Below are 27651 nucleotides of genomic sequence, written 5' to 3'. Positions count from 1 at the left end.
TTTGAAATTTCTAAAGAAAACATACATACCTTTTTGGAAACAAAATATACCAAAAACTCATGAAATTTGGTAATGAAGTTGGTAATTTAACTTAAAATGTTGGGGTAACAGCCTGGTTTTAACTACAAAGATTAAGAAGTTTGTGAATATAACTGTTCTCATTCCAACCAATGTTAAAAGACTCCCCCGAGAGTCTTCAAAAGACTTATGCCTAGCTGCTTGTAGAAATAGTGAATTCCAGTCTGTAGTGAGCGATGCAAGACTGCCTGGAAACCCTCACCACCTGAGACAGTGGGAACCTAGAGAGGGCTGGGGAGATGGCTCAGAAGTTAAAAGCACCACTGATCCTTCAGAGGCCTTGGCTCTATTCCCAGCACCCCATGGTGGCTCAAAACCCTCTGTAGCTCCAGTCCCAGGGACTCTAATGCCTCTTCCTGGTTTCTGTGGGTGCTGCACACATGTGGTGCTCAGACATACATGCAGGCAAGACACTCATACACATAAAGTAAAAATATGTAAATCTTTAAAGAAAACATGGAACCAACTAGAGGAAGTCTTTAAAAGCCATTTGAGCAGCAATACAGGTGATTGTGCCAACGAAGAGACATGTGTCAAACAGCATGGACAGATAGGAGATCATACTGGTACTGAAAAGCAGTGACCCAGAGCCGTTAGCAGATACTCCTAAGCAGACTCATGTTGAGAACATATACCTGAAGATGATGGTTGATGCTTAGTGCAGACTGCATGTGCAAATAACTACATGCTAAGTGAAAGGACACTCATCTTCATAAAAACACCCCAGGTAATGAACGAGAGACAATTGCTAGAACTTGCAATTCCTATAAACTTCTGGATCTAGGCTTTGATCAGCTGTGTCTGTTCATGTCACACACACACCCAAAAAAATAGAGATATCAGATACATCATGTCTCAGGATGGAAACAGCTCATATGTGAAAATGAGTCGCTCCCTTCCAGGAAAAATAAAAATGAACTTGATTTTATCAAGCTTCCAATTCTGATAAACAGTATCAGTGACATTATGTAAAACAACCAACAAAAAAATTTTTTTCTGGGACATCAGCAGAACAAATGACAAGGTATCTAGAATCTGAAAGAAATAATTTGACAGGGAGGAGGAGAGTAAATGGAGAAGGAACCTAGAGATTTGGTTTAATAATTGTTTAATTGTTTAAACACATAACAAATTATTATTTACTGCAGTCATGATATTCTGTAGGGTCATCCTGCTTAGGTTGCTGCTGCAGCTAGCTGCTGCTGCTGCTGCTGCTGCTGTTGTTGTTGTTGTTGTTGTTGTTGTTGTTGTTGTTGTTGTTGGCAACTTGGTGCAAGATAGGGTCACGTGAAAAGAGGACACTCCAATTGGGAAAATGCTTCCATTCGCTTAGCCTATAGATGCGCCTGGCAAATTCTTGACTGTGATTGATGTATACTGACGATACCCAGCCCCCTGTGGGTGGTGCCACCCCCTGGTGTCTTGGGTTGTCCAAGAAAGCAAGCTAGACAAGCCATGGGAGCAAGCCAAGAAGAGGCATTCTTTCACAGTCTCTGCATCACTTACTGCTTTTGTAATGACCAACTTGTGAACCCCTAAAGACCACCAGGAAGTGCGCCCTCTCACGGAGGAGGCAGGTGGCTGCTGAGAAAAAAGCTAAGAGGTGGCTGCCAGGTAAACCGGCCAGGTGGGGTGGGAACAGGAACGCGCCCTCTCAAAGTGCTGGGTTACCGAGAAAAAAGCCAAGAGCTGGTTGCCAAGAGAACCAGCTAGGGGCCATACAAACTCATCCTCTCACGAGCCATGTTAGCAACCTCCAGACGGAGATTCTCCTCTACCCCACAGAAGATCTTCTAAGCTGCACCCCAGCCATGACCCTCTAGCACATCCTCTTGGCCACCTCTGGCTGTTCAGATACTGAGTCACCCGGAGACACCTGAGAACGAAAGAAACATGTAACAGGAAAGGGGGAATGCAAACAGAACAAAACGATGGCAGCACAGGAGCGCTCAGACACTTACTGGAGGCCTTGGACCCTCCAGACCTAGGGGTCCTGGAGGTCTGGGGGTTCCCGGCCAATGCACCAAATGTAATGCGCAAGTTGTGAAACCCCCAAAGGCCATCAGGAACCAGTGAGATGCAAATCATACAGGGTCTCACTTATTAGTCAAGCTCAGAGCCTGGACCGCCAGTCCCCTCGTCAGGAGGAAAGATGGCAGCCCTAGTGCTAGGAGAACAGGGTTTTTGAAGGGGAAAAAATGCAGGGGGTGTTTCCAAGCCGGTTTCAAGCCTTGCTATTACACGATCGGTGAGAGGGATATAGGAAAGTTGTCCTTAAAGCTGATTGACTGGGGGACCAGGGCTAAGAGAGGGACCAGGGCCAGACGCAGGCGGCAATTTTTCATTTGTTCTGGTCACTGTGACCTGTAGCTCTGATTGGTTGGCCCCAGGTGCTAGCTCCTAGGAATGGTTACTAGCTGTACATTTGTGGCTCTCCCTGGAAACTCGAGGGGTGGCGGGGAGAGGTCAAGTTCTCAGGCCCTGAACACAAAATGGCATTAGTTTGGTCTCTACACTTTCAGGATCCTGCCTTGAATTCCTTCCCTGACTTCTCATCATGATGAATTGTAAGCCGTATCATAAAATGACCTTTAACCCGCAAGTTGCTTTTGGTCATGGTACTTACCAGCACACTAGAAAGCAAACTAGGTCAAAGGTTTTGCGTTCTGAACAAGCATTCTGGGCATCAAAGGTTGGTGGGTCAAATCTTAGTCCCAGCAGACTTCTGTGACAGGCTATGTGCTCTACTGAGGGAAATGACACTGGGAAAAATGGCCTGCTCACCCTCAGCCTGTTGGCACATACAGGACAGTGATTTTTCTTGTTTACATGGTTGTGGTGGCCGCAGGCAAATGACAGTGGCAAGCACCATCCTCTACACATCATGCCAAGTCTGTGCAAGACATTTAGCATCATCCCAGAATCTGAACTGCTCCCAAAACCAAGTCAAGACATCTGATAGCATTTATGTCACAGTCTTCTACTGTGTAAATATGCCCCCATTGGTACGTAAGGCAAATGACTTTTTATGAGCTATTTGAATATTTTTTAAGAATACCATTCCTGAAAGAAAAAATGTAAGAAAAATATTCTAAAGTCAACTAAAGGATAAATCAAACTAAACAGCTAGAGACTGGGTTAGCTGTGTTAAGAAATCACTGCCAGAAATAATAAAATAACTGTTCAGCCTCTGAAGCATCATACAAGAATCCGTGTGAGTTGGTTGGAAACTTAGAGAAGGCAGGGGAACCGTGTGCTAACACATCTACAACTCAGACACATTAAAAAGCAAGGCAAGAAAAGGAAAGAAATACATGATAAACATTGTGAGTTACTAAAGAAGAAGTGGGTGGATGCTATTTGCTTTTAAAAGTTAATAACTACTGATAATTTATTTGAATTTGTATAAGAATAAAAATTGACGTGGTCAAAAAGAGTATTTACCACTGAGATCACTGAGGAAGATAACAAAACCAAGGATCACTAGGAAACTCAAAGCTGTTGACTCGGCCACTTGACTACCATGGTGCGCTCTGAGAGCACCTGCTTAGTGAGCTAAGGAAATGGGTAGTTGTCTATTACTTTTAAACCATTAAAAAGTAACGTGTAGGTTAGAAAAATCTTTCTCTGCCTACAGAAAAAAGCACAAGGGTTAACCTGTCTTTGGATGAAGAATTGTGGGAACTTTATTTTTTATATATTTAAAATTTTTTTCTACAATGAACAAATGTTACTATTTTATTTTTTATTATTTTTAACATACATTTTATATCATTACACGTGAATAAAATAAACTACGTACAGCATGAGGAACCATGAGACAATCAGGAATTATATAAATAGTACATTCTATTTGTATTTGGCAAACTTGAAGTAAACCTCTTTCCTATCTTGTTGGGTCTAAATTTCTGAATGAAAATAAATATCAATCATATCTATCTCTATTAACTTAAAACGTCTATCTTGATCTAAAAACATCTTAAGCCCTAACCAACTAAACTTAACTGTAAGACTAAACTCTCTGGTCTTCAATGCCATGGGAGAGTTGAGAAGGAATAAAACTTAAATACCTGAGTGAACCAGAAGTGCAAGTTAGCAGCTTCCAAAATGGAAAAAAATGACAGAGACAGTTTGCTGCCTGAACAGACACCCAACTCTCTCTATAATGTTGGAGCATCATCTTCAGCTTTTTGGTCCAATATATCTGACAGACATATTTGCAAGGCAGGAACTATTGAGGACTTTCTTACCCTGTCTTGGCACAGTTTGGCTGTCAACTCTGCCTGCATCTAAGCTTGTCCATTCTTAGGCAGAATTCTGTCTGTGGCAGAAAGAAGGACATTTTGCCTAATGGCTAGTTTGCCACATTTGAAGCCAACTCCATAAGGAGGTTCTTTGATGCTCATCATCTTCTTTGAGGTAGGCTGGGTATTGCCAAGAGTTAATTTGTCTTGTGTGTCAAAGAATCTTTAGAATAATAAAAACATCTTTAAATGCCATATTCTGTAGGTCTCTGAGGTGTTTAAAGACCTTATTTAACTATTTTACTTTACATATCTATTGAATCATATCTATTAGACCTAGGCTATATATTCTTGTGATAAAATTAGACTAGTTTTTGACATGACCATGATTTGCATCAATATATACATTCTATACAAATGAATTAAGAATAACCTTATTGGTGAGTAACAATTAAGGCCTTGAGTTAAGGAGTAGCTTAAATAATCTACCTTTTGTTCTATCCTCCCTCTATATTTCTATATCTCCCTTTCTTTCTTTTCAGCTCCTATCTCCTTACCTATAAAAGATAAATGAAAAGAGAGATGTTCCTGAGTCCAATCTAGTTTTCTCTCTGAATTGTTACTATTTTAATAAGAAGATAATAAAAATATGTTTCTAAAAACACCGAAACTTATGGAACCACTTTTTTGTTGTTGTTGCTTTGTTTTGTTTTCCTTTGGATAGTAAGGACAGGACTGTCCCATTAAAGTCAATAAGATTTTGTTTTGTTTTGAAATAGGGTTTCTCTGTGTAGCCTAAGCTGTCCTTGAACTCACAGTGATCCACCTGCCTCTGTCTCCTTTGGGTGCTGGAATTAAAGGCTTGCACCACCACACTCAGAGCAATATGATCCTTACAGGTGAAGTTTTATCAGTAATTAAATGCATGGCTCAAGAAAAAAAATACCCCAAAGGAAAACAATAAGGGCATCAGTCAATCTGGATAAGAAACAAAAGTAAAGGGTTAGGAGCTTCCTAGCTGTTGCTGATTCACAACTATATGGACTTAGATCCAGATAGATAGATAGATAGATAGATAGATAGATAGATAGATAGATAGAGTAGATGAGTGATGGATGGATGGATATGTAGATAGATAGGTAAAGGTGGAGGAAGAGAGAGGGAGAGGAAGAGGGAGACGAGGGAGGGAGAGAGAGAGAGAGAGAGAGAGAGAGAGAGAGAGAGAGAGAGAGGGAGGGAGGGAGGGAGAGAGACCAACCCAGGGGCCTCTTCTGGCCTCTCTGACTCCCATCTGTGCACCATATATGCCACACATGAGGTCAGGGGAGCTTAAAACCCGGTCTTTCTCATATGTAGTGCTATAAACTTTTAATTAGTTGTTGTTTAAGAGTTTATTAGAAGCATAATACAAGTTGGGAACACAGGTGGGTCTGGTAAGATATAACAGAAAAATAGAAAGCAAAGATGAACAAAAGTTATACTCAGGAATCAAAAAATAGTACCTTAGACGCTACTGGAGGCAAGCAGCCTACATAGCCCTGAAAGCATATGGTATATTTTTAAATATGTTCAGATAATTACAAATTACTATTCACTACAGTTATATTTCAGAAGGCGGAGAAGTAATTTTTAGACTTCACCAGATTATTTAAAATGTTAAACACAAAAGTCCCCTAATAAATTCTGACGTAATAGATAAGCCTCATGGTTGAATTTTTCAGTCCTCAAACCAATATAGTATTTCATGTGCTTTGTTTTATGCATCAAGTATTGAAGGATAAATGCAATCAAAATATTTTAAAATATTAAACAAAATTAACTCTGGCCTTGCTGTTCCATTCTTTGCAAGTCTTCATTATGGATTCTAATTAGCTGTCATTTAAAATAGAAGATAAAGCCAAGTCTGCCATCATCATGATTCTCTCAGGGAGGAATTTTAGTGAAATTGTTTTTGAGACTCTAAACTTTACATTACATTCATTTAATATATTTATTTAGTATTCCAGTGCTAAGCCACCCAAGACCATGGCTAAGGTGGCTTCACAGTCTCTTCTTATCTCTCTATTATGAAACTAGGATCCTCTTCCTGACCCCTCTCTGTTGGTTCACAGGCGAACAGGGAGCGAGTCTGCCAGGAGAACGGACAGTGGAGTGGACAGGTAGCAGTGTGTAGAGGTGAGTGAAGAGACACGGAAGGGTCCCAGAGAAGAAACCAAGCACACAAGATAAAAATGTGTCCCCATTTCTTTATATATTCATGTTGTACCTTAATAAATAAAACAGACACAAAAACTAAAAGAGAACAAAGACCCCAACCTATTAAGGGTCAAAATCTGTGGTAGAGGTCGAAGATTAGCTGCAAGAGGCCATAAGAATGCTGCCTCAGAAAAAAATTAGTTTAGAAACACGTTCATTTGCACCTTTGGGGTGTTTTCTCCAAAAATAGGTATAAGTGAATGAGTTTAGAACTGTTGCTCATAGATGAAACAACTGGCCATTAATGACATCATTTTTAATGGTGTTGGATACTCATGATTGGGAGAGTGTTGCAGGAATTTATGAGAACAGCCAACCTTGTTTGGCAACGTGTCGGTTAATCCGTGTCTACGCTTCTTCCCCTTGCTTCAGCCATACGTTCAGAGTAGACCAGTGAAGTAACTTCGTGTCTTTGAGATCCTTAAGTCTGTAAAGGAATATTGTATGGTTGTGGTTTAATGAAGAAACCTTTTTTCGTGTCTTTTGTAGTTCTCGAAAACTTGGGTAGACATTATGTTGAAAATATTTTTAACTATTCAGTAACACCTCAAGTCACAGAAATACCTTTTTTAGGACTTGGGACAGTCCATAATAACATTTCTTTTTTAAATTATCCCACTGTTTCTTTTGACTTCAAATATATTTTATTTAATATATGAATTAAATCATATGTCAAAATATAGTGTGGTCCCAAACATTTAACATTCTCTATTTACTTATTAGTTTTAATTTTTTTCATTTCATATGTTCGTTGTACATGTCATAATTATACAATATTATCATTATACATGGCATTTTATACAAGTTTATGTCATATGTTGAACTTGCATATCTCAACCCCAGTAGCATGCTATCTAAACTACTCATATTCAAAAAGTGTTTGTATGTGCAGGGAATGAGAGCGAGGAACGAAGAAGAATCCCACATGCCTGGCATTGGAAACCTTCATGGTGTTAATGAGTGGCCATTTTTAAGTTATTAAAAGTTACACAAATTAATTTCAATATCTCAGACAACACAAATCAGGAAAGTTTAAGGTCACTACTCAGAGTAATCACAATATTTTGATATCCATTATTATGCACCTTTTTAGGTACCCTCAAAGCCATGAACATTTCTAGAGGTTGATACATAGGCAGCGAGAACCTGGCCTGTAAATCTTTACATAATTTATGAAATGATTGAATTTCTTCATATATGTTATCAGATTTCAAGGAAGCCCAAGCACCTCAGTAGGTTGCCTTCGGTCAGCACAGCCCACAGACTAGCAGCATCAGAAACCCTGGGTATCTCGTTCAAATGTATTTATACCGCTTATAAAGAGAGAGAAGCTGCCTAGAAAGTAAAATATAGTGGGGAAAACTAAGAAGAACCGAGCTTAAAGGAAGCCAGAAGGAAGAGTGGGTTTTGTGCATTTTGTTTGAGTCCATCCTGATCCAACTGAATCATCACGTGTGTCAACCAGCTTCCTAAGCTGACGACCATACACCCATATATCTGGGGAAGCTTGCTGCTCCCCTGTGCAAGCCATGATCCAGAATTCCTCATTCATTTGACCTGACACATGACCTCAGGTACAAGCTCTTTCAGCTAAACATAAAGCTAAAATTAAAGATCACTATATATATATATATATATATATATATATATATATATATATTATACATACACACACACACACACACACACACACATATATATTGAGGCCTCAAGCCCAGTTTTTAGGATTCTAAATTCTTCTTTTGGCAGCACATTCCCGGTAGTAACATTTCTCAAGAATTCAATGCCTTTTTCCATCCTATAGCTCTAATACAACCTAGTATCATAGGCAGAAGGTCAGACGCCCCTAAAACATGAAACGGACTCTACTCTAATTCCCCCACACTCAGGTTTTCTTCTTCCTGAACTTTAACTTTATAGTTTATGTCATAGTAAGTTTACCTTTTCAGTCTTCTTTTCAAACATCTGTTTGTTTCTTTTGTATGTGTGGAAAAGTGGAGGTGCACAAGCCACAGTGTGCATCTGGAGATCAAAGGACAACTCTCAGGAGTTGATTTCCCTCCTTCTGCCATGTGGGTCCCGAGGCTTGAACTCAGGTCCCTGGGCCTGGCTGCAGTACCTTCACCACCTACGTCATCTCACTGAGCACCTGTTTAGGCCTTTATAAACAACCAAGTTATTTAGCTTTTCTGAGACCCACTTTCCTTTAACTATTATTGAGCTCATCTCAGAATTGCTGCTGATTGGAAGAAAAATGCACAACACTCAGTTCAATTTAAATTTCAGATGAAAAATAATTTTAATATGAATATGTACCACACAATATTTGAGAAGTATTTGTGCTAAATAATGTATGTTATTTATAGGACATTCAAATGTATCTTAGAATCCTGTGTTTTTATCTGGTTTTACAAACCAAGTATAATAAAAAAAGAATAGTAAAACTGGTATCATATGATTAATTCACAGCCATGAGATTCCTTTATTTCATGCACATGTGCATCTAAAACCGCACCGCATCCATCACTATTAGCAAACTACATAAACACAGATGAACTACATGGGACTAAATAGCAATCTTCCCTTGTGAGCATGTGGTAATCCAACTGATACATACAGGGTTTTTTCTACATTAATGAATGTTATTTTGTTTCGTTCATAAGTAGGCATGCCTACATGTATATGTTTGGTATGTATATGAATATTACATGCTCGCACACACACACACACACACACACACACACACACACACACACACTACAAAGTACATTCAGCAACTATAACAAGAGAAGCAATGGGGATTTGAAACGCATTTAATACAAAGCTTTATTTTTTCCTTTTAGAAAACAGATGTGAGGCTCCGGCTGAGTTTCTGAATGGCAAGGCTGTCATGGAAAACACCACATCTGGACCCAGCCTGCTGTTTTCCTGCAGCAGAGGCTATACCCTGGAAGGGTCCCCTGAGGCACACTGCACTGAAAATGGAACTTGGAGTCACCTGGCTCCTGTCTGCAAACGTGTGTGTTGACTTTAGGAGCTATTTTAATCACCTTTGGCTTCAAAATCAGCTTCCCTCATATTTGAAATGAAGGGGAAGCACTTCTAAGTTAAATGGGTTCAGGGAAAACCACCCGTGGCCATGAAACCCAACTTTATGGGATATTTTAAAACTCTACTTGTATTATGTTATAATAGCCTGCCTAAGAATCAGCTCTTAGCTGGGCATGGTGGTACACGCCTTTAGGAGGCAGAGGCAGGTGAATCGCTGTGAGTTCAAGGCCAGCCTGGTCTACAAAGTGAGTCCAGGACAGCCAAGGCTACACAGAGAAACCCTGTCTCGGAAAAAAGAAAAAAAAAAAAAAGAATCAGCTCTTATCAGATTTCCTGGCTGACTAAATTCAGGCATTAAGAGGAAATACAAATTAATGAATATATTTTGCAATGAAGATACTGCAAATTCTATTAGGGGAAGAAAGGTAAAGGAGGAGGATATGGTTAAAAATCTAATGTTGACGTAACACATATAGATGTGGCAAATAGAGATCATTTGACCAGCTTAATGAAAACAATACAGATGAAATATAACTTGAGGAGGCTTCTGGCTTTTGCTTAAGGTATTTTAGGTATACCAATGGAGCCTTTAGAACTAAGGAGAGCCCTACTTTGGCAAGACTTATTTTATACCCACTTCAAATCAGAAAAATTGAAATAGCTTGAAGCCTGTGTCCGTACAGGGACATGCTCTTTGAACGAAGTCAAGCCCTAGCATGCTAGGCTCCCTCTAAGCTGTGGGGACCTCCTGTCTTTATCATCAGGCCACAAAGGCAGCACAAGGTCCTAACATTCTGATCCTCATAGCGCAGGCCTAAACCAGGCTCTGCACGCCCAGCAATGTCCCAGCGGTGTCCGAGGGTTCTCCTCTCTGAGGGGTGTTCAGTGAAAGAAAGGCATTCATTCACCATGCTGTTGAACTTCATCACACATTGTGGGAGGACTCAATGTCACCCTCGATTTCTTATATACCTGATTTTTTTAATCTTTACAAATAATTTTATGTAGATCGAAAGTAAATCTGTGCTTAAACATTTGAAGTTCTAGGTTGTTAAACCCTGCTGGGCCCGGTGAGGCTGAGTCAGGAGGGGCATGAGGCTGAGGCTGGACTCTTCGAAAATGTTTTAAGATTTCTATTTTTATTGTTCCTGAGAATCCATGTCCCGCAGGCCTCTATGCTTTGACTTTAAAGAGGTGAGTGGGGGGAAGAGAAGCCATCTCAGTAAGCATCTGCCTCGCCTTTTTACAGCAAACCCGTGCCCTGTCCCTTTTGTGATTCCGGACAATGCCCTGCTCTCTGAAAAGGAGTTTTATGTCGACCAGAACGTGTCTATCAGGTGCAGGGAAGGCTTCCTGCTCAAAGGCAATGGTGTCATCACCTGTAACCCTGATGAGACGTGGACACAGACCAACGCCAAGTGTGAGAGTAAGTCAACAGGTGGGGGGAGGAGGGATTGCGTGGGGGGGGGATGCATTAGTGTGAAAGGCTTTTCTATCTTTCTGAGGAATTTGTTTTTCCTTTTTAAGTAAATTGCATATTTTATTTCCTATTAGTGTATGAGAGAAGGGGGAAAGAGGGAAGAGGGAGGGAGGGGGAGAAGGACGGAGAGAGAGTGCGCGAGAGCAGGTGTCACATGCAGCATCCATGGAGAGAGGTCAGAGGGCAACCGGGTTCAAAGGATCCAACTTCCACTCTCCGGCCTGGCAAGTATGTTTACCTCTGAGCCATCTTGCAGGCCGTTTGAAGTTTTGGCGGCTTTGTTTTTGTTTTATTTTATTTTTATGCTTGGTTCTGTTTACAACAAATGTATTTTAAGTGTTTAATTTTACATGTAAGAGTGGTTTTGCTGGCATATATGTTTGCGTACCATGCACATTTATTTGGTGGCTTGTAGAGGTCAGAAAAAGGCAACAGTAATACTTCTCTTGTGGATTTGTTTTCTAGAATAAATCCTTTGGTGTATACTGTATTAGCAGTTTCTCTTGATGGGAAGAGGTGGCCAGTAGCCCTGCTCCCAAGACGCGCGCGCACACACACACACACACACACACACACACACACACACACACACACACACCCCAAATTTTTAGCTAACAGTGTACTGCCGACACTTAAGAAGTCATCCATTAATGCAAGGGAAAGAGGTAACTGGGTGCACATTAGATTTCTCTCTGGCCTTCTGGTCTAATTTAAAGCCACCTGCCTGAGGAGAATTGGGCCAAGTGACCTTATTATGCCCACACATCCGCACCTTGGTGCTTGGCTCCCTGATGCGTGCCATTCAGGCCCCTGGAAATAAGAGCAGGGAAGGACGTGTGTTCATTACAAATGCTCCTTCGATGCATGCTGCAAGTGTTCAGTATTCTGGAGTGGATCACAAGCTGCCTTGGAGAGGAGCCGTTAACCCTCCAGGCTCTTTCACATTTTCTATTGGACAGGAAGTCTTTGGATGAAAATCACATATCCTTCCTCTGCCTAGGCAGCCGCCTTCCTCAGCCTGCCTACCTGCTTCTCACATTAATCCCTACAAATCGATGGTTAAAACTTAACGTACATTAGAGCCACCCAGGGCAGGGATGTAGGATGCAGGCTTTCAAGATAGAAAGCCCATAAATGCGTTATGAAGAACACCAGATGATTCCCGTATAGGTGATGTGAAATCCATGCTTTGATTATCAAACTGCTATAAGCCAAGCATCAATTCTCTGTGCTCTTTTCTATAGGCTGTTGCCCCAGTCTTAGAAACCCTTCCCTCTGGTCCCTCAGCACTCCCTAGCCTAGTACAAATGGTGCTTTTACTGTGGTTCATACCTTGATAGCTCTACACCCAATTACACTTACCTCAATGTTTTTATGACATGTCATCTATTCTATGACACAGTTCACAGGAAGCTTATCATATCGCTTGTCTGACATTCCCTGCTTATCTGAGAAAAGCACAAATGTTTTATTTCTTCTCTGTCTGGGATATATAGTGGGTGGTTTCTCTTCCCTGTTAAGGTATTGCCCAGCCCCGATGTGATAATTTTTGTTTTATCTTATTATATTTCATTTTGTCATGTTTTATTGTTGCCTCTTAAAATTCTTTTCTAAAGTGTCGGGTCCCGGCCCGCTGTAAAAATTGAATCAGGGTTCACCTGAAAGAGGGAGTGGGGATTGAAAGTAGGATACAGAGACACGAGAAATAACGAATCAAGTCAGGACACTTCTGATCAAGATTCACTTTACTGCCGACTAGCAGGAACATATATAGGGCAAGGCCAATAGGGTCTATTTTAATCCCACTCACCCTAGCCCCGGGCAAGAATACAATAGCCTAAACCGCTCCCTGTAGAACTTCCTAGTTCTCTGAGTAGTTCCCTGTAAAAACTTCCTAGATCCTCTGGGTGGTTCCAAATTGAGACTTCTCTACTTCTTTCAAAGGTAAAAAGTCCAAGGATAGCCTAGAACACAAGGCCTTGTGAGGTAAAGGTCAGCAACTCGAAGGTCACAGCATACAGCCTAAGCACAGGATTTCTGACATGGCAGAACTTAGCATGGATTCTTCCCACACTAAAGAGAGGCAGAAAGGGGGTGGATCTGGAGGAGAGGAGAGGTGGGACGGAACTGAGAGGACCAGAGGGAGGGGAAACTATAACCAGGATAGATCGTATGAGAAAATGATCTATTTTTAGTAGAAGAAAGAAAGAAAAGAGATTAATAGTATAAAACAAAATTATCTTTTGTCAGCCCATTCAAAAAGTCGGATAGATTACACAAACTAACAGGACACAAGAGTTCAGCCCAGTCCTCAATACGCCCCAGAATTATCTTGAGATGTTGTATAAAAATCTTCAAAGTAAAAACAGGTATAATACTCTCCAAGCACATGAAGCTTTGAAAAAGGGATGGTTACTCAGCCTAAGGCAGATAGATCCCCAGAGATGACACCGCGAAGTATCACAGAGGGGTCCTGAATTTCATGAGACTCAACCCCAGGCTGGTATGGGCAGCCATTCGTTTCCTAAACACATCTTGAGCACTCGCTGGGTTGCAGGCACTGCTCTATTCAGTAACAGAACATTTCATAGCCCAGAGCCATTATTCTGAGATGGCAGGCTACCATGCTCCACCCCCATCAGTCTACCACCCCCACCCCTGCTAATTTAATAAGCATTTTGTTTCAAGCTCCTTAGCAGCCACCTCCTCCTTCATCTTCTCTGCCACCTGTCTTTCCTTGGCTTTCGAACAGCTCTGCCTGGACATTTGAACCACAGGGCAAAGACCACGGGATCTTGTAATCAAATCTGGCTAAAGCTGCCGATTGTTTGTTTTGTTTTGTTTTTCTTTTCGGTTTCTAATATTCTAGACATCATACAGGTGAAAACAGTCTGTGCCGGTATCTTATCTATGCTCCTTAAACTGACTCGGTTTGCATTCTCAATCTGAGTTGATTGGAAGGGCTTGATTGATATTTGTGTCTTCCTGTAGAGATCTCATGTGGGCCTCCAACTCACGTAGAAAACGCAATTGCTCGAGGTGTACATTACCAATACGGGGACATGATCACCTACTCCTGTTACAGTGGGTACATGCTAGAAGGTTCCCTGAGGAGTGTTTGCCTAGAAAATGGAACGTGGACACCGTCTCCTCTTTGCAGAGGTAAGGAGATATTTGAATGATCACTTTCAAGTGAGGCTACAGGGCTGTGTGGGCAGAGGTTATTACAACCAGCATATGATATACCTTTGCCGCTTTGTTTTTCCCTGACCTTAACTTAGCTCGATGACTGTGTACTTGTCCATAACTTGCTAATCTATGGTTTTGAAAACTTGTACATTTCTTCAAAATGGATATAGGCAATAGGTCCCCAAGAGCATTCCTCTAATGCTTGTGCTTTTCCAGCAACATCTGAATGGGTTTTGTTTTGTTTTGTTGAAATTACAGTTTTTTTATTCATTCTAAAAGTATTTGCTAAAAGTCCAGAGCTATGATACTGACCACACATCTAAAGTGGTCAAACTCAGAGAGCCGGGAAGCACAGCTGTGGCTCAGGGACTGCGGGGAAGAGCGGGCAGACGTTAGTAGGAGAATAGAAGGTTTCGTGTAGTCACGATGAACACAGCCTGGAGATCTAATGCGTTCCTCCCTGCAGTTAAGAACAATATTGTGATGTAGTTATGAAGTTTGCAGGGAGGAATTAAAGCATAGAGGGAGGGAGGGAGGGAGGGAGGGACAAAGGGAAAGATGGAAGGAAGGCTAAAGGGGGGGAAGGACTGGCAATTATGTGCTAGCAAATGGTAATTATCTTGACTATGCATGCTTTAGAGTACATGCATAAAACAATCAAGTTCTAAGTTGTCAATACAGTTTTTGTTTATCTGTTTCACCTATATGAAGATGAAGGTGGGTGTCATGGTACCAGTCGACAACACGTGCCTCTCTTAATACGTTGAAACTCTTTCTTAGTGTTCAATTGTATTCCTCCTCTCTAAAGCCTACGCCATTTATGAACGGTGAATAAGAGATCCTGTTCTCTGGTATCAGCTTTCCAGAATTCTCTGGAATCATGAATCACCTTGTTTTCACTCCAGCTGTCTGCCGGTTTCCATGTCAGAATGGAGGGGTCTGCCAACGCCCAAATGCTTGCTCCTGCCCAGACGGCTGGATGGGGCGCCTCTGTGAAGAGCGTGAGTGTGTCTTTGAATGTTCCTTTAATCCCATTATTCCCTGAGAGGCTGAGAGACTTAGGAGAGCTCCTGGGAATTGCCTTTGCAGCGCTGAGGAACTGTTTGCCTCACATCCTCGAAGCCCGTCTGCCCGAGGGCACAGGGCAACCCGAACACATCAATCAATCGGCTGCAGAAGATCTATTTACAGTATCTGTAACCGAGCAAGCATGCAGTTGCCTCATTTAAAGTCACTCGTGCCTCCTGCCACTCAGTAACTGAGCTGTCACAGGAAGGGGCTTTCCGATCATGTCGCAGCCTTCTCTTCCCTTCCCTCACCTCAGGGATGTCTAGACACAGCCTGTGTGTGCTACAGTTGGAACAACTGTGCAACACTACAGAGCACTGTGCCTCTCAGGGAATATGCAAGTCCACCATGGCTCTTAGCTCCAAGAAAGTCACTCCTGATTAAGAAAACAAGGGGAACCGGGAGCCATAATCTATACAATACTTAAGAAATCAACAGAACTTTGATGCTTACTTAAAATACACTTAGTTTATCAAGGGCGTATAAATAACTACTTGGGGTTTTTAAATTTTATTGTCTGTGTCCTCCGCGCATGCGTGGAGTTCAGAGGCGGACTTTGGGGAGTCGGTTCTCCCCTTCCACAGAGAATCTTGAGGACCAAACTCACATCATCAGGTTTGCTTAGCAAGTGCTTTTAGCTACTGAGCCATCTCGATGGCCCACAGTACGTTCTGTTAAGTGATTTTTTTTTTCATGTCTGAAGTGTGTTATTTCCATGTCTTAATGTGTAAGGATGAAACAGTTTCATGTGTGAAGAAGCTGAGACACTGGTGTGCCAGCAGTCAAGTTCTTTCCCCACTAAACACAAGGCCAACTCTAAAACCTATTCAGGGTGACTTTTTCATCTGTTCTTTTAAGGAAAATGAATAATGGCTGCTGTCAATTAATCAAAGCAAGTATTCTCACAGTGACTAAGAAAAAAAGTGTCAGGATGATTTCCTTCTGATATTCATTCCTTTTCATGTGGGGCTGGCTCCCAGGCTTCCGTGCCATAATATTTAGGGTCCAACGATTCTGGGATCCCCTAGTCACAGGCTGGCTAAACTCGCTGAGCATATGTCGGCCATTGTGCATAAAGCAGGGACTTCCGTGACTTTAATTTGCATAGAAGCATCTTGGAGAGGCTTTAAGATGCAGATGCAGGTTCAGTGGACCAGAGAAGGGACCTGGGCATCTGCGCTTCTAACCAGTTCCTAGTTATTTTTTATTCGTTTAAATTTATTTAAGTAATTTACTCAGATTACATCTCAATTGTTACCCCCTCACCTGTATCTTCCCGTTCCCCCCTCCCTCCCTCTTTTACCCTATTCCCCTCCCCTAGCTCTGTGACAGAAAGGGACCTCCTCCCCCACCATATGGTCACAGCCTATCAGGTCTCATCCTGGTATCCTGCTTATCCTTCTGCTGAGTGTCCCCAGGCCTCCCCATCAAGGGGAAGTGATCAGTTCCTAGTTCATGCAAGGCAACAATGCCACATGCTCCACATCAGTTCCCAGGAAATAAGAGCTAGTTGTCTTATTAATGCTAAAATCATACCAACAGGAGCCTATGGCCTAGCCCAACCAACTCCAATTCTCACACGTAGTTCAAGAAGAAGGCCTGAAGCAGCCACGTCCTCCTACAGCACTTTACACAATTCTCAAAAGACATTTGAAATGATTTAGAAATGGAGTTCATTCCGTTTATGTTGCAAAAATAAAAAAAATTTTTTTAAAAGTGAAAGCAAAGCAGTTGGCAAACACCAGGAACAGAGTGCCTTCCGGGAAAGAGGGTGGTGGCCTCAGTGGTTACATCTGAGTAAGGAGGAGCCTGTCGCCCAGCTCCTGCTTTCCCAGCAATACTCATTAGTGAGCAGAAGATACGGGAAGATCCTCTAGTGGCCACTTGAAGCTCCTCCTCCAAGAAAATGGATTTTGAACATTTGGGCAGATCAGAGCATGGGTGTGGTGATCAAATTCTTTTCAATGCTTTTTTTTTTTTAATCTTTTTTTTTTTTTGTCTTTGTTTTTGCTTTTTAGCAATATGTATACTTCCCTGTTTGAATGGCGGGCGCTGTGTGGCCCCTTATCAGTGTGACTGCCCCGCAGGCTGGACTGGGTCCCGCTGTCATACAGGTAGGTTTCCTCCCATGGTTTGCTTTCTTGGTGCTTTCGTTTCATGACATGCCATAGGAAGCACTGAGGAGAGGAAGTTGGTCTGAGAGGTGGCACTGCAACAGCAGGGTGCCAGCCATTCTCAGGAACGTCTCAAGACGGCCCTGCGGCCGGTTCTCAGGCCCAAGCTGGATTACCCCTGGCTGAAAAAAACACTTTTCAGGAGAATACTCCAAAGAACGCCATCTGCGTCAGCACCTTCTTGACCCCTTCTGAGCAACGTCCCTCACTCCCTCGCTGTACCCCATGAGCTAGCAAGATCCCTTCTCTGGATCCTATGCAACATCTACCAGTTGATTGCCAGTTCCGTTTCTAGGCCAACCATCATTAATCAAGAGTCACTGGATGAGCCTGGCATGGTGGTGCCTGCCTGTAATCCCAGCACTTGGAGAGGCAGAGCACAGAACTCTGTGTGAGTTTGAGGCCAGCCTGGTCTACAAAGTGAGCCCAGGATAGCCAGGTCTACACAAAGAAATGTGTCTCAGGAAAACAACAGAAGCACACAGGTACAGACTGTTATAGAACTGAAGTTCAGCCACATCTGACAGAAGCCACCAAAAAAATGCAGGGTGTGGCTGTAAAGATGGACAGAACCGAGTCAGGAAATGTATGTGGCAAATTCAAGATGCGGGACCATGCTTTGAGAGCATAGGAGCCCTGGGGAGGTTTTAAGTGGGAGCAATACACAGTGATGGGGGCTGGAGAGAAGGCTCCGTAGTTAAGAGCACTGACTGCTCTTCCAGAAGAACTGGGTTCAATTTCCAGTACATGGCAGCTCACACCTGCCTGCAACTGCAGTTTGAGGTTATCCAGTGCTTTCTTCTGGCCTCTGTGAGTACCCAGCAAATCCATGGTGACAGACCGACATGCAGGCAAAGCACCCATACACATAAAAAGATTTTGGTTTTTGTCTTTTTTTTTTTTAAGTGGTTTGGGCAGCAGCAAGGGATTAGCTGGGAAGTTATAGGTACACAGTAGACAAGAAGTAACAAACTCGAGATAAATAATAACTCCAAAGTGGCTCTGTGAGAAGATGTAAAAAGGAGATTCGACACTACTTGGTTACAGATCTGATTGTTGGGGCCAGGAGTAGGCTGCAGATAGGAACAGAGGGAGGCGATCCCACTCTTTCCAGTGTGGCCTCAGGAATGGAAGCGACTGCCATTTACTGAGCTAGAGGAGCCGAGATGAGCAGGTCGGTGTCTAGGTGAGGAGACGGACTTGAGGCATCTGGGACACACTAGGGGAGTGGTCTGCAAGGCAGCTGTATGGTCCTTTAGGTTCCCAGCAAGTACATCGAGACTGAAGACAGATTTGTGCGACCTCAGTGAAAAGCACTTAAAGGGGAGGAAACAGCGCTGTGCAGAAGATACAGGGCATGAGTGAGTGAGTAGCTCCCATGGGCATGAGAAGGAGAGAGGAAGCAGTTGAAAAGTGAAAATACTGCTTGTTGTGATGAGTCTAGTCAGGGACCAGCACACAGCGTGCTCCTGAGAGTGAGTCACATTTTCTTGTCTCAGCAAACAGAAGTGGTGGAGAGTTGGATTGAGATGCTCAAGTTTTACTCTTTTTGGGTTTTATCCTGTTTGTCTCATCATATTTTTTTCTGATTTTTTTTAAATAATTGGACCAATTAAGGATATTTTTAATATATTTTATTAATTTATTCATATTACATCTCAACTGCAAATAAGTGTATCCTGCTGACCTACTCTGACTCTTCTGTACCAAGAGGATCCTTCAAAAGGGGAAAGCCTAGTATTCACTTTTCCTGCCTGGTAGCCGCTTAGCAGACAGCTCGCTGAATTTTATAAAAGCTGAGATTTTTTTCACCTAGGAAAGCCAGGCCTGGCTGGCTGTGCTAAGGGGAAGCTCACGCCCAGCTCTCCCCTAATGAACATCATCTGATTTTCTTCCTGGAAGGCCTCACTCAGCAGGGTGGACTTGTGGGTAATGGGCTTTCATCAATGTTTTCAGGCCACGCTGTTTTAGTGAACAGACTCATGCACATGAGGATTTGTGGGCTTGTTAAAAAAAAAAAAAAGATGCCCATGTGCTCCATCTTTGGGTGTTCTCTCAGGATTTCATCTGTTACTAATTTTAATTTTAACCCAAATTAAGGTTCTCTAAATCTGATTAATCCTGGGTAGTGTTGTTTTTGTTTTGTTTTTTAATTTGAAAAAAAAAAACATGAGCTGTGTCTCCTGGCCAAACATGAAGGGCAGTTGGACACCTGGATTTACATGTGTGAGTGTCTCGTGTGCATGTATATCTGTGAACCACTTTCATGTCTGGTACCGGAGGAAATCCCAAGAGGACACTGGATCCTCTGGAACCAGAGTTACAGATGGTTTATGAACCATCATGTGGAAGCTGTGAATCAAACCCAGGTCCCCGGGAAGAGCAGCTAATGTTCTTAATCACTGAGCCGTCTCTCCAGCCTCATCTGTTGCTCTGGGCACTCTGTGGGACAGACTTATTCTTCTGTAAACTGGTGTCTGGCTTAGCCAGTCTAGAGTTTATTGCTGGCTCCCTCCAGAGAGTCATAAATTAACTGAGTATATAAAAAGCTAAAAGCTCAGAACTAAGTGCCAGACTGGTCGCACACATGAAAATAGTAGCAGTAAAATATTTTAAAGAGACAGAACCTAGTTGGCATGACATGATCAGTAACGCTGTTCTTAGTGTCATGAAACTTAACACAGGGACTTGATGTGAAAACCTGAATAGCTCGGAAGGGGCGGTGATGACACATATGGATGTAAGGTGTGTGAGGAATGGTCACTGATGGCTCAGGGGAAGAAGGAACAAGTCCTACCCCATGAGCCTCTGTGGCAGCTTTAGTATTGACCGAGTGAATGTATATGGGTTGTGGGGTTTTTGTTTTTGTTTTTGTTTTTTCATCACAGCTACCTGCCAGTCTCCCTGCTTAAATGGCGGAAAATGCGTAAGACCAAACCGATGCCATTGTCTCTCAGCCTGGACAGGACATGACTGCTCCAGGTAAGACAACCCAATGCAAGTGTTGAGCTGTTTTCCAGGGATGGGAGGTGGTAGTTCAAGAGCCAGAAGGTATCTCTAGTTGGAGTGTAACCTTTGTTCGTCACTAGTTGTCTATGTATTCCCGCTAAACCCACTGCTAGAAGATACCAAGTCAGGATTGACGAAAATAAGAGCTCAAATAAACAGTACTGGCTCCCGTCAGCAGCACACTCACTAAAACTGGAGCCATAGAGAGGCTGATATGGCCCCTGTGTGACGGTGAACTCGTGGTCCTTCGGCCTCACCCTCCCAAGGGCTGGGACAGACTTTTCCATGATTAAAGAAAAAGATGCAGGGCTGGTGATGCTCAGCAGTAAGTAAGGTGCTTTCTGTGAAGTCTGAAGACCTGAGTTTGATCCCTAGGACCCATGAGGTAGAGGGAGAGTATCGATTTCTGCAAGTTGTCCTCTGACCTCTACTTGTGAGCTGTGGCAGGTATACACACACACACACACATACATGTACACACGTGCACATTAAATAAATACATAAATATTAAAAAGTGTAACATTTTACATAAATGATAAAAAGTAATATTATTGAACAGAATATAAAATAAATAATGACATTAACATATTTTATTGAAAATGTCCTAGCAAGATTCAGTATGGTGGTACATGCCTTTAATCCCAGCATTCTGAAGGCAGAGACAGGACGTTCTCTGTGAGTTCCAGGCCAGCCAGGGCTACATAGTGAATCCTTGTCTAAGAGAGAGAGAGAGAGAGAGAGAGAGAGAGAGAGAGACAGAGACAGAGAGAGACAGAGAGAGAGAGAGAGAGAGAGAGAGAGAGAGAGAGAAGGGAAGAAAAATTATACCAGCTGATGCTTGAACTGTCTGACTACAATGAAACTACTGAAGTTGATAAAAATGTTTACTAGTATTTTAATATTTCCAAGCTGGTTCATTCTCCTGAGGAGCGACCCTTATCCTTAGGCATTTTATAGATGTGCCTACTGGGCTAAGACTTATTGCTTCCTTTTCCATGAGCACCCCAAAATGTTCTCCCTACCCAGTTTCTGGAACCTGTTGGTTTTGTTTTTTTCCTTCTTTAGGAAAAGAAGAACTGGGCTTTAACCCTGCCTCTACCGCATCTCCCAAAGCAGGATCATCTCTTCCTGGTAGCTCCTGGAACACACACCAAGGAAGACCAACATGGTGTTGGGGCTTGTTTTGTTTTATAAACTTGAGGTTGACTTTTGATTTTGTGACCGATTTTGTTATTTTTGTGATGTCCTTTCCTACCTGTTTCCATTGTTTAAATATGCTTGCATTTTCTATTATAAAAGTTATATTAAACGGACGCCACTCCATCCTCACCAGATGTACATACTCTGCTGCCTTCTGGGAAAGTCCCTGGAACACGTTTTTATTCTGTTACTTAAAGATGACTTTCCATTAAAATATATTTTGCTACTAAACAAGATTTTTTTTCTGGGTGGTACCATTCTTCTGAGGCGGCTGGGGAACAAAGAAGAGGACTCATGAATGCGCCCCTAACCCTACGGCATAGTGCAAGGGTGCATGAGGTATACTGAACAACTGTGATAAAGGAGGCCCCTCCCTCAGTCCTGTCTTGTTTACACAGTGTGTGGCTGTAAAGGTTTCCTTTGTTCATTAACAGAACACCTGTGCCCTAGTGCCTTCTGCAAAGAATCCTGTCCTGGTGTTGAGGGTGACTTGGAAGATCTTTTTTCCACATTTGGAAAACTATAGATATCAACTTCCGGGAGGGGGGTATGAAGTGATTATTCTTATAGGTAAATGTACTCTGAAAAATTCTCAGAGGTGGCTCTGGGTGGGAGGGATGGAGGGAGGGAGGGAAAGAAGGAAAGAAGGAAGGAAAGAAAGAAGGAAAAGACGAGACAAAAAAGACAAGTGCCCCGCTGTTTCCATGGCTTCATCTACTTCCATCTTTCCATCTACTTCAGAACAAAGACTCCCCAGACTCCAGAAGATAAAGCCAACCCTTAGGTTTTCTTTCTAATATAGGAAATAAATATTCATATGGGCTCTGTCCTCTGGGAGAACTTCCCCCATAAGGCACAGGGTACACTGCAGCACTGCAGAGAGATGCAGGAAAGACGAAAAGGGTCTCGCTGTTCCTAGTGGTCTCTTTGTCATCGACTCCTTGTCCTGACATCCTTCCCACTTCTTATTTTTTCCTGCTTACGGGCCTGCTGCTCATTCAGTTTGTCTACAGCCTGCCGGCTTCCATCCTATGCTGATCTTTATCATTTTTAATCATAAAAATACAAAATAAAAATTAACATCTATTATTAATAAAAAGAAAAGTGGTGCCAGAAAGAAAGCAAGAGAAAGTCATTGATCTTAACACTTGGTTCTCAGAGAACCTACTGATGAAATATGCTTGCCAAGTAGACTGTGACTTCCGCTACTTCAAATAGGGTAAAAAAAGGCTTAGAATTTGGATTCATTTATTTTGAATGGATTAAAAGGCTTATAATTCCAAACCAATTGAAATTAGATGTATTGTGTAAGATTTTAAGGAAGCAATGTATCATATAAGTGAGGATTTTTTTTTATCAATATATGTCGTTATTTGTCTGTGAGGGTGGGTGCACTCATCTCTTACATCTTTTGTTCCTAAATCCTGTCAATGTCTTACACTAGCACAGACCAGAAAAACAAAGCATTATTATTAAAAGTTAGTGTCACATGAAAGTTCATGGAGAGCAACTCAAAAGAATATAAGGAAGAATAATTAAGCTTGCCAGATATTAAAAATATAATCAAGCTTTCAGTGCTTCAATTTGTACCAACTATAAAGAGCCAGTTTGGTGTCTGAGGAATAAAATGAATAATCCAGGACAAACCAACATCAGGGTGGGAGAGAAGGCTGTCACTGATAACTTGGACCCTCTGAAAAATGAACCAAGACAGGATTAGACAAGCAACAAATGTCCTAAAGGAAATGCTTGCAAGACAGTAGATGATGAAAATCAGAACAAGAAAGGAGTTATAGGACTGTGTTAGTCACACACTGATACGATGACAAAATGTCTGAGGTAATCAGCTTAATAAAAGAAAAGGTTTGTTTTGGCCCATATTTCAGTGCAACATTGCTTGGCCCTATTTCTCTGGCTGTTACCAAGGGACAGAAAGGAAATACTGGAGAAGAAAATCTGTTCCTCCTTGTGGGAAACAAAGAGACAGGCAGGTGTGGGGCAAGGTCCCAAAAGTCCTCTCAAGGGCACACCTCCAGTGGTCTACTTACCTTTCAAAGATTCTACCAGCTCCCAGCAGCACTTGGTGCAGGACCCAGACTTCTTCCTCAGGCCACCTGAGATGTGTGCTCACTGCAGGTCTGACCATAAGTGAAGAGAGGACAAAAAGGACCTGACAGACGGGAATTCCTGGGGGAGTTCAGCAGGAACATCAGAGAGACGCAGCCTCCGCAAGAAGGGAGCGAGCAGACGCCTGGATCGTATCCTTTGACCTCCATATGACCCATCTCACAAGCAGACATCTCTCTCACACATATAATAATAGTAAATTCTTTAATAGATGTCCCTAAGAAAACACTCTGTTTTACACAGAAATATGATCAAGCAACTTAGTACTAAAAAAAAAGAAAGAAAGAAAGAAAGAAAGAAAGAAAGAAAGAAAGAAAGAAAAAGGAGAGAGAGAGAGAATACTGATGGGGGGAAAAAGTCTTGCTAATAAAAATAAGAATTTTCTACATTTTTGCCTAACAAATCAGCTGAACTTCTTCTGGGGTTGGTGGCAGCTGTGATGCTGCTGGGGACAGTGCTGGTGGTGGGAGTGGGAGTGGTGATGGTGATTATGGTGATGGTGATGGTGGTAGTGGTGGTGATGGTGGTGTTTGTGCTGCTGGTGATGGTTATGGTAAATAGTTGTGCCACTGGTTGTGATGGGTGGCGGCGGCTATGTTGGTAGTGATAGTGGTAGTGGCAGTGATGGTGATGGTGGCGGTGATGGTGGTGGTGGTGCTGGTCCAGTGATAATGTGCATTTGGCTGTTAGATAAGATTACTGAGACCTCTGTAGTGGATGGAAACTACCTGTCCTCAGAACAATTGCTAACCATGTAACAAAAACGTTTAAAACAGGAATTTATGCCTTTCAGTTCAGTAATCCCCTGACTCAGAAGAAATGCCACAAGGAAACCCAACTTGGCAGTAGACTATTTGTGCACGAAACAATTATTTCTGCATCATTGTATCATCAAAGTCAGCAATGATTTATGTAATTCAAAAACTTAGACTTGGTCCCGTGGTTCGTAGTTTATTTATTTATGGGATTAAATATTTAAAAGCCAACAAATATTTTGCGAATGCATTAACAAGGATTGTTAATGACATGAAAATTCAGTGTGACACAAGATGAGTTGAAAATAGAGTATAAGATGTTTCTAGTGGTTCTCAGTTGCCTAAATTAGGTACCTACAACATACATGGAGATCTGCTAATAAGTATTTTCTGTAAGACAGGGAACTATGGGTAATTTTTATATCTTAATCCAGTTTTCCCCTCTATGACTAACTTGTTTTCAATGAAGATAGGTTACTTTTTAGACTAAGACTTGATGGGCTAGGCCTGCAAGTCCCAGCATCCTGCACCATAGATTAAGTGCCAAGCCCGCCCAGACTACATAATGAGGCTCTATCTTAACATTAAAAACCAAAACCTACATCACATTTGTGCTTGTAAATACAGTTACCTCTTCATAACAAGTGATGATCTCCATAAAAACTAACTGGAATGAAATTCCCACATTAGTGTGTATGTGCATATAACTGCTCCGTCATAGGCGTAGGCAGATACCATATAAACTTAGAACCTGCTTTCATTTAGTTTTGTTTAAACACCCCTTCAGAAACCAGTGGAGGAGAATTAAGATCAAGATGACTATTAGTTTAATATGATGCCAGAGAGCCTGGCTTGGTGGTGCACAGCTGTGTGCATGAGAAGAAACTGCCTGATGACTAAACAAAGGTATCTATGAATCAAACATTAAACTGTCCCTATAGCTCACCCATTTGTACCTATATATTCTCCGGTAAAGGGTTCAGTGAGAGGAGAGGCAGATACTTATAATATCGCAAATGTTCCAGCCAAGTCCTACCTGAATCACTTTCTGGGACTTCCTTAGCAACCAGCATAGCAACAAGACTTAGATGATGGCTACTACAGTACTCTCCTAGATGGCTTTAAGGCAGTGACAGCAACTTTCTTTTTCTTGCTAGATGAGCCAATTCCAGGAAACCCTAGCCTGGGCTTGTGAGAGATCTGATCAAACAAGCAGTCTCTGGCCATGACCACGAAAAGCAGTGAGCCAACTGCAGGGACACAGGGCTGCAGGGAGGCACAGTCACACACTCTCAACTGCGGAACCCAGCGGCCAAAGCCACTTGAGAAACATGTCATTGGGCCACAGGATCTCTGAATACTTCAGGGTTTTGAAGAGTGTGGTGCCCTGGAAACAGGTACCCCAAGAGACAGGCTCCTGGGTGTCTGGCCAGTTAGAAGCAGAGCACTGCAGGCCCTCCTCTTCTGAGGAACCTTGGATCCTGGCCCCACCCCCCACCCCCACCCTCCACCCCCAGCCCCCATACCCCCATCCCCCTACTCCCCCCCTACACCACCCCCACCCTCAGCCCCCTGCCTCCCACCCCCCAGTCCCCCAGCTCCCCCACCCCACCCTCGCTGTCGAGTGAGCGTTCTCATAAGTCCCGGGCCCTAAGCTTGTCTAATTACACACCCACTCCTCAGTCAGTCGTTAAGTTTCCTCCTTTCATCTGGTCTGCTGGATCTTTTTACTTTCCCAGCAGGGTTCAAGGGAGGTTAATGCTTCTTTAGGTTAAAGTGTATCCTGTCATGGAAGGTAATAGAGCTCCGGGGACAAACTAGAAAAACCTGATAGGAGAGACTGAGGCAAGGACCACAAAAAGACTACAAGCGTGCATTTCCCAAGGACACTACAGTCTTCAAATTGATTCCTGCGGATGTATGGCATGGTTAGAGCGGAGACACTTCCGAAGTCTTGCTTGGCTTACCTTAAAGTCTGTGTTCTGCTTCCTCATCTAAAATGCATTGTTCCCTACACAATCGCGTAAAGCTGCAAGGATTCAAAGCTCTGTGGATGCCTGTCACTTTATAAGTAACCACATAAATCCTTTACTGTTGGTTCTTCTTGTTCCTGTCTCGTGCCCAGCCCCTCCCCAGCGTGCCTCAGCACATTCTGCAAAGCTCCTGTTTTCTTGTAAGAACACAGAAGCAGGAGTTACGCCCACGGGGGAGGGGGGGCGTGGCTGGGGGGAGGGGCAATGCCAAACCCAAGGTCAGGCTCAGCTAGACCATCGGCAGCACCCTTTCCAGGGAACAAACCTTAACTGGGCTCTGACCTCGGCATTTTCAACCTCATGGAAGATTTATTAGTGTGGTGGCGTGTTATTACAGCCTTGTGTCTAGTGTTTGCAAAGGAAAACGTCCTAATCACAAGGCACCTCCGGTTTAGGAGAGAGTCCCACCAAATGCCCCTAGGCTGTGTTTAAAGGACGTCCCAAACGTTCTAGAAGTTAGAACTGCAAAACAAAGAGGTCCTCCGGCTGAAGGGCCTCGGCTTTGGATCTCTGACTAAGGCAGCCTCTCCTCCTGGGGCCTTTACGAAAGGTCCCTTACTGTACCATCTCCCTTGTCTCTCTGGTCCCACCTAGCCACCATCATGACCCCCGCCCTCACAGTACTCTTCCGATATTTGTGCTCTTATAGGTACATGCTTATGTGTACATGTATATGTATGTGTGTGCATGCACATGTACACGTGGAGGGTAAAGGACAACCTTGGAAGTAACTCCTAAGTCACTGTCCAGTTTTTGAGACGCGATCTCCCACTGGCCTGAAACTCACTCACCAAGTAGATTAGGCTGGCTGGTCAACAAACCACAGGGGTCCTCCTCTCTCTGGCTCACCCAGAACTGAGATTACAAACACTCTTGACTATGATTACACTCACAGCTTCTTTGATGTGCGTCCTGAGGCTCAAACTCAGATCCTTGTGTTTGCAAGGCAGGAGCTTAAGCTGACTGGATTATGTCCCTGAGAGCTAC

At 42.7% G+C, this 27651-nt stretch overlaps 1 protein-coding gene and 1 long non-coding RNA gene across 2 annotated transcripts in view; one reads left to right on the top strand and one right to left on the bottom strand.

Moving 5' to 3' along the window:
* Positions 1-21985, top strand: part of SVEP1 (sushi, von Willebrand factor type A, EGF and pentraxin domain containing 1) — a 175951-nt gene extending 153966 nt beyond the window's left edge. Inside the window, exons 41-48 of the mRNA XM_084779540.1 lie at positions 6434-6497; positions 9422-9595; positions 10879-11055; positions 14101-14271; positions 15204-15299; positions 17385-17480; positions 20429-20522; positions 21615-21985. Coding sequence (XP_084635666.1) covers positions 6434-6497; positions 9422-9595; positions 10879-11055; positions 14101-14271; positions 15204-15299; positions 17385-17480; positions 20429-20522; positions 21615-21636 — 894 coding nt within the window. The 3' untranslated portion in view covers positions 21637-21985. The remainder of the gene's footprint in view (positions 1-6433; positions 6498-9421; positions 9596-10878; positions 11056-14100; positions 14272-15203; positions 15300-17384; positions 17481-20428; positions 20523-21614) is intronic.
* Positions 1284-26753, bottom strand: LOC311596300. The gene is made up of 3 exons (XR_014778796.1): positions 26599-26753; positions 6896-7005; positions 1284-1954 (listed from the first exon to the last, which is right to left on the bottom strand). It is a non-coding gene; the product is annotated as an uncharacterized lncRNA (long non-coding RNA).
* Positions 26754-27651: the final 898 nt, after the last annotated feature.

Source organism: Acomys minous (assembly GCF_964271855.1).
Source record: "Acomys minous genome assembly, chromosome: 1".
NCBI lineage: Eukaryota > Metazoa > Chordata > Mammalia > Rodentia > Muridae > Acomys > Acomys minous.
The sequence above is the reverse complement of the archived record's forward strand: the minus strand, read 5'-3'. Positions and strand labels throughout refer to the sequence as shown.